Source organism: Corylus avellana, chromosome ca6 (genome assembly GCF_901000735.1).
Source record: "Corylus avellana chromosome ca6, CavTom2PMs-1.0".
Classification (NCBI taxonomy): Eukaryota; Viridiplantae; Streptophyta; class Magnoliopsida; order Fagales; family Betulaceae; genus Corylus; species Corylus avellana.
The window spans coordinates 23,715,809-23,723,828 of NC_081546.1; the positions used below are offsets into that span (position 1 = coordinate 23,715,809).

The 8,020-nt window shown below is 34.7% G+C and overlaps 1 protein-coding gene across 1 annotated transcript; it reads right to left on the reverse strand.

The window, feature by feature from the left end:
- Window positions 1-366: 366 nt before the first annotated feature.
- Window positions 367-8,020, reverse strand: LOC132184680 (potassium channel KOR1-like). Its single transcript, XM_059598401.1, has 7 exons — window positions 7,410-8,020; window positions 5,181-5,405; window positions 5,025-5,088; window positions 4,108-4,447; window positions 3,456-3,751; window positions 2,441-2,521; window positions 367-527 (listed from the first exon to the last, which is right to left on the reverse strand). Exons 1-7 carry the CDS (start codon window positions 7,634-7,636, stop codon window positions 516-518), a joined length of 1,245 nt encoding a protein of 414 aa, XP_059454384.1. The 5' UTR covers window positions 7,637-8,020; the 3' UTR covers window positions 367-515.

Here is an 8,020-nt window from a genome sequence, read left to right on the forward strand (position 1 = left end):
GTTGATGTATGAGTGAGAAATACACTTTCTATTTTTGTTTTTGCAAGTAAATTCAGCTTGCCATAAGATTCAGACTTCTCTTATGCCCTTTCTTTTCACTAAGTAATTTATAAAGGAAAACATCGAAAAAGGGGGCACCTCTATAGCACACAGGAAGCATACAAGAGAAGCTCCAAAAAATGCAAAATAAATAGATCAAGGTCTAAAACTTATAATGTCCCAAAAAAACCTTTAAAATTGAGCCACCAGTGAAGAAGGAATAGGAGGTAGAATATGAAGAGGACAATGTTCTCAGCAAATTTATCTCTAGCGTCCAAGCTCAACATGTTGAAATACTCTACTACTCTCCCTCCATATGGACAACATCTAGACTTTTCCTGCTTCTGACAGTGGCTTCTGAACCACAACATCTGTACAACTGTCTCTGGTTCAATTGATCACCATAACATCACCACAAGATCCATCTAATTATCGAGGAAGTTGACATGTGTGTGGCTTATTTCACGAATAACATGTTACACTGAAGCCTAAATTCAGGTTTAGCAATGGTAAGAAAATAGAAAAGGAAGAAAACAACAAGTAACACAACATATAATCTCACCAAATAAACAGGCTATTCATGTTCATGTGAAAAGAGAAACAAGTTTCTTACTCATAAACAGCTGTGAGATACCAACAATAGAGACAGAACCTGATTAGGGTTAGGGTTGGTTGATGTTTATTATATCCTTATAATTAAAGAGTCCGTGAGAATACTAGGAGTTCCAACCTACTTACTGTAAACTACATGACATGATAAACTACTAAAAATATAGTACTCCTATGACACTACCCCCTTCAAGGTTATGAGGCGAGTATCTGAAACTACACCATAATGTTTGCCAATTGACTTTAGTACACGTAACGAATGCAAACATGACTGTCTCTGGCTCAATTCATCACTACAGCATCACCAACCCCGAAAGAATAAGACAACATCCAAAGACCTACCGATCAAACACTTTTAAATAACACAATCAAAAGTCTCTCCCCATCCCATTCACACTAGTATACACAAAAAAACACTTCCATTGGGGTGCAAGCTCATAAAGTGCTCTTCCACGAAAATTTCATGCATCTAATGCCTGTAATTTTACTTTTTTTTTTTGATAAGTAATGCCTGTAATTTTACTAATTGCCAGCCATAGCATCCTCAACAGTACCAAAACCATGACCACCATGTAACAATTGAAACAATGCATCTGTAGATTTCAATTCCAAGTCTTGCAACAGTCAAGCTAACCTCATTCTCAGAGCAGCAGTCCATCAGTTCATAACTAACTACTGTTGCTCTTCTATCCACAAGAACAGAGAATACGTCAGCAGAAACGCCATTCAAAAATGCATCCCCACACAAAACATCCTGCCACAAAAGTACTCACCACTTATACCCTTCCATTGAATATCTGTTCTGCATATAATCCACTTGTTTTCACAAAGAAATTCTGTTGATCTCCTACCATTACAATTACCTTTTAAGATCCTCAGCTTCCTCACTCCCAAACTGCCAACTTGTAATTAAAACCATATTCCAATGAAACCAATGATATTTAAACTCATCATGTCTCAAGCTGTAAAGAGCTCCTTCTTCAAGTCGCTCAGCCACCTATAACAGTATATGGAAAAACCACATACAGTAGGTCACAAAACCTTTTTTTTCTTTTCTAAATAAGTAAAAAAGCAGGTTGGAAACCTCAACAAGGTACTCTTAATCAGTGTGATCTTCTCCCTGCTTTATACAATTACAACCTTTTAAACTCAGAAAACACCTTCTCACAGCTCAATAATAGAATCAGGTACTGGAATAGCCTTAAAAGAAGAATCCAGTGGGAGCACTAGGTAAGACACAGGCATGGAACTACCACAAGTAAATAGGCTATCTACATTTTAAAACCATACATGGCATGCATTTCTATACTAACAATTGTGCTGACTAACAGGAGATAATAATGGATAGCATTCCTCTTAAATAAATTCCACCTAACCATTGAAAACAGGAGCAGCATATGATTCAAGACGAATTTGTGCAGAGAGCAAATTGTGCAGGAAAACCAATAATGCTCAAGTTCCAAAATGTGAATCTTAAGTATGAAATCAAAAACTAATCTAGAAGAACAAGATTGAGTTGTTACAGTGATGCTTGCAATGAATAAACAATCCCTAATAACAGTTCTAATGAATTTTGCATGTAGAAAGTCAAACTGGAACTGTCAGCTGTCTGCCACTAAAATGGAATCCTTGGCAGTAAGGAAAGCTGATACTTCTAAAGTCAATGGATGTGATCAAGATCATAGATATCATGTGACTTTAAACTTTAGAAACAGAAAAAGTAAACTGAATTTATAGGTGCTCAACAATTGGAATTCACATTCTACTTTACATATAGAGCATCATGGCTTACAGTCTGCTTGATGAATCCCAAAGAGCACCCCTTGAATATAGAAGCTTCTCTAATATATGGCTCATATAAGTTCTGTGAAATCTGCATAAAAGAAAAGACCAATTGTCGTACAAACATAAAATTCAAGCACTTCCATAAATTCATAAAGCATCAAAAGAAAAACAGGTACATGCAATGAACAATATCAAATCAACGTCTAAAAAGTTGCAGCATGAATTCTAACCAAATTATTGAGACAAACACTCTTTTTCTAACTTATCCCAACTCACAAAACTAGGTAATTGCAGTGATTCTGAGAAACATCCTCCACAATTATTGTAATCAGTTTGTGATTTCCCAATTCTAAATTACTTACATAAAGGAAACCGATACATTTAGTAAACCTTACTAAACCATCTGATGAGGCCAAGTGATACTTCTATAAAAACACAACTGTGAAAGATTAAATTTCATTAAAGTAAGAGACATTCAATTTCTTAATTGGTCTAATCCTTCTCACCACCTGCAATTCTAAAAATTGAAACTTAAGGTATGGGTGAAAGAGAAAATCATTCAAAATCAGTGGGAAGCATTGATGTATGTGTTCATTCTACATCTAAACAGCGGAAAACAACTGATATAACTTCTATTGGTGATAAGGATCGAACAAATGCATATTTGCAAATTGTGAAGTGAATAAAAAAGTTTTGAAAACCAAACTTATTGAGTAAAGCAATATGGAAGTTTGAGGGAATTATCTGTTACAAAAGCTTATTATATCAAGCATGGAATTGTTAGGAAGTTGGCCAACAATTTAAATCACGTATGCCACATGCTATCCCCACCCCCTTTCTGTTTGCAGGCTCCAATAACTATGCATTAAATATGGGCCCTAAACATGCAGAACAGAAGAATTAGCAGAAACCCCAAAATCAAAGCCAACAGGTAGTGGGCCAAATATTTATATCAAGCATACCACATGCCAAAAGAATGAGCTAAACTGATGGTGTATAGGCAAATTAAAAATTTTCAACACCTTCGTCCGAATAGAGGCTGGAACATCCTGAAGTAAAGCAAATTCTGTGTTGCTACGCTCATATTGTAATCGTAGATGACTTTTGATCTCCTTACTTGTGTGTCTATCAAGCTTGTGTTTATTCATATATTTGATAAGGTCGGCCATTTTATCCCTAAACTTTTCTGTCTTTGATCCTTTTACTATCAATGCTGCAATGTTACCAAGCAGATAAGCACCAAGAATCATGTCAAATGATACATAAATCATAATGAATATCATTTCCCTGACATTGACAGCATGTATTTCTCCATAACCTGCAAATAGAGCATATTATCAGCACGTACAGTAAAGCATCCCAAATCCGATGAGAAACTCAAGAGTGAAAAAAGCACTAATTCATAAAGTAATGAGAAGGGACCATTGCCAAAGTTTTGAAAATTCATGTACTGTGTTAGATCTAATCAGAGAATACCTTCAGGACATAGCACTACTTCATATAAAAATGATAAGGAGTCATTATCAACAATTTTTGAAAATAGACATACTGTTTTTGATAAAGCGTGAACTCACACACACATGCATAGTAATCTTGAGTGTCGCTTGTACAAATAATCAATAACTTATTAGTTATATCTGTTTTTCTTCAAGAGAGAATCGTAGACAAGCATACCAACGGTTGCCATGGTAACAATGGCAAAATAGAGAGATGTTACATAACGCTTCCAAAGATCAATCTCTCTAAAGTGTGAATAGCTGTAGTCACCCATCTTCAAACTTCCTATCCATGTGTAACCTTCATTGGAGGGAGGCAAAGTGGTAGCAAGATAGTAAAAGAAGCAGGCAGCCGTATGTGTGCAATAGAGTTCAACAACAAAAAGTTTCGCAATTCTCGTGGCGAGGTAATTTAGCCGGATATCCTTCTCCAACTTGTCAAAAAACTCAGTTACTCTGAGTGCTCGACTTAGCCTAATCCACAATAGGTACCTGACTGGCTCTTTTCTACCAGAAGCCTGATCAGAGCAGTTGTGTTCAAATCATCATATAAAGAGTTACAGCGCCAAATTCGCTGTATCAAACTCACAATAATGCAATCAAATATGAAGTAAAGATGTAATAAGAATAAATCTTAAGAATTTTATTTTGTTTTTGAATAGAGATACCCCATAAACATCTTGGGGAGTCACTCCAGAATAAAAACAACTTGTGATAGAGTAATTGACCACAAATGGTAAGGAACAATATAATGTTGTTGATGATAAAAGAAAAGGTTCCGAATTGATCATCTTATTTGTAACATATCATCCTAACATACCCTTTTCAGTTTTCATTTTTCTTTTTCTTTTACTTTTTTTTTTTTCACCTTTTTTTTTTTTTTTTTTGTTTTTTTTCACTTTTTTGGGTTTCGGAATTGCAAGCACTAAATGCCTCCCTTCAAGATAATAATGCATGCCAGAGCTCTTATTGTGGAATAAACTTGTATTGTATAATCCCAGAAAGTGTTTCTCCTGATTGGAGCTCATTAGAACTCCGGATGGAATAAAAGAAGCGGAAAACCAAAACCAAAGAGTGAAAATCAGTGTGCAGTACCTTGTAGATAGCATCCCAGGGGAAACAACCCAGTAAATCAACAAAGAACCGAGATTTCAAGTACCTATAGCCAAGCAAATCAAGAAGCATGAAAAACCCAATTGTGTTTTGCATGGCTACAACAGATTAAAAGTAGGAAAAGAAGAAAACAGGTACCGAATGGCGATGAGCTTGCGGTCGTAGATCATGCGGTAGGAGTGGGTGTCACGATAGGCGACGAAGAAGCGGACGACGATGTCGATGAGGAATGCGAACTGGCCGGCGATGTCGAGGAGGAAGAGGTTCTCCGGGAGTCCCCGGAAGAATCCGAACTCCAGGGGCGTGAAGAAGGAGGAGTACACCGCCCATAGCAGAATGAAATACGTCCACGCCACGTACCACCTGCGTTGCTCCCCCCATCATATTCAAATCAATTTCCATTCTCTCATTTCAAAATCCCCGAGACAAACAGCAAAAGAGTAGAGCCACTCCATTGTTGTTTGCATTGCTTCATGCGTACTTTGTGAAAACTACCACTATTTTATAATTTAATTTATTTATATTTATTTGAGAACATTAGAAATATGGATAAATGCAAATTAGTCCATTAGGCTGGCTCAAATTACAAATCACTCTCTATGATATAAATAATAATTTATAGGTCCTTGTAGTTGGCCTAAATTACAAATTACTCTATGTAGTATAAAAAATAATTTATAGGTCCTCAAAGTAAACTAAAACAACAGTTTACTCCCTGAAATTAATTTCTGTTAAGTAATTTAACAAATTCTATAATTTTGTCACGTCATACCCAATAAAAGTTCGACTCATGTTATTATTAATTTCTTACTTTAAAAAATGACAACTATAATTCACAATATTTTAGGATACCAGCTAAGATCACACATCAGTTTTCACTCTAAATCATACTGCTACAATAAATAAACATAATATCTTATATCTTCACAATTTTATTTTGTCTGTAACCCTCTTTCATTTTCATTTTCCTCGTCATGATTTGGGAGCATTTTGCTATAATTTAACGGCCACATCTTCTAACCATTGAAAATTAAATAAAAACAACATTCAAGTTAATAAATTGTGACAAAATTTTCATTCAAATTAAATTAGAGAAAATTTGGTTACTCCTTTTATTAAACTGACATTTGTCTTTAGAGCATAAAAATTAATTTTAAAGAGTAAATTGTTATTTTGGTCTACCCTGAAGACCCATAAATTATTTTTTATACTAGAGAGAGTGATTTGTGATTTAGGTCAACTACATGGATTTATAAATTATTTTTTATATCTCAAAGAATGATTTGTAATTTAGGTCAACCACAAGAACTAATTTTACATTTACCCCTTAAAAATAACTCTTCCGTAATTTTATCCATATATGCCTCTTTCCTTTCACTTTTTTTGTTTTTCCCTATTTTCCTATTTTCTTTTTATACATAATATTTTTATACAAATTGAACTTAATGTAATACATGACAAAGCCTTTAACCGACATGAACTAGAAAGGTTTTTACTTTTTAACCTTTATAAAGTTAAAGTAAGTCTGACATGACTGGTTGTCCATTTACTGATCATCACATCTCTACTAAAAATTAAGACAGGTAAAATGATGGAAAATTTTATTTGAAAATGGGATAAATTCCATACAATTACTTTAGAAATTACAAAATTATACATTAAATTAAATTCGCGTGAAACCATAATAAGCAAACTGTTCCAACTTTTTTTTTTTTTTTTTTTATTGGTTAGTCATGTTAGACACGATTCGCAAACTTAACACAAAATTAATAAATAAAGACAGAAGGATTTTGTCCATTTAATTAAATGACTATGTTTGGATGGACCTACATAGTCTTATACTTAAGTTTTGACAGTACCACTCAAACTTAATACGCAACATTTAAGTATAACTATTTTTTAATAATATGCGAACTCGTCTCGAACCTAATATAAAATTTAACTAGTTAAGGTTGACGGGTAGAATTAAAGTTGACTTATATAATCTTATACTTATGTATCAACATGATCCAAACCCGACATGAGACCATGAATTATTCCTCTTAAGAGAACAAAATTTTGTTACAAACTAGTTTGGAGCTAATTCATACCAACTCATTTAATAAAATGATATGTGTTTCTTAACATATGAACATGTGTCACTTTATTCGATAGGTTTGTTTGTATGAATTAGTTACAACCTAATTTGTAACAAAATTTTGTCAAATTTTTTTAATAATTATGGGACAAGTGTTCAACTTATTAGATAAGTTTGTATGAATTAGCTAAAACTTATCTCCCTTTAAAGATGAGGCAAGAGAGAACCACACACACACATAGAGAGAGAGAGAGAGAGAGAGAGAGAGGGGAGACTAGTACTGTACGTACCAGTAATCAGGATGAATGATAAGGCGCTGCCATCTGGTTCCGGGCTGAGAGCCGTCCCTGAGAAGTTTACTCCCAGTACTCAACTCTCTTTTCAACGACCCCAAATGGCTCTTCCACGAGCAGCACTTGCCGGAGTAGTCTCCAACCTCCCCAACCACATATCCTTCATCTTCCGACGACGACTCATCACCACCTTCTCCTCCTCCTCTCCTTCCTCTACTATTCATCTTCCAAAATTAAGCTGATTGGAGGCGCAGACAGATCGAGTAGTTCTTGTTTTATTGAGAGAGCAACATATATATAAAGGATCGAAAACTACGATTATATAGTATTGGTGTGAAATGAAAGCAGCTTTTGTTATATATTCTGATAACTTTGTTGGGTGGGTGCATTATGTTGGAATTTACAGCAGTAGTGCGATTATGGCGGCCAACCAACAGAATCAGCGGGCTTTAAACTCAAGATCAGTATACTGGAATATGTATGATGTGTCGGAACATGTTAGATTGTGATAATGTGAAATGCACAATATATATATGACGTCGAAAATAACAACCGACAAGAGTTCTTGTCATTAGACTCTTGTCATTAGTCATTTTCATATATCTTGA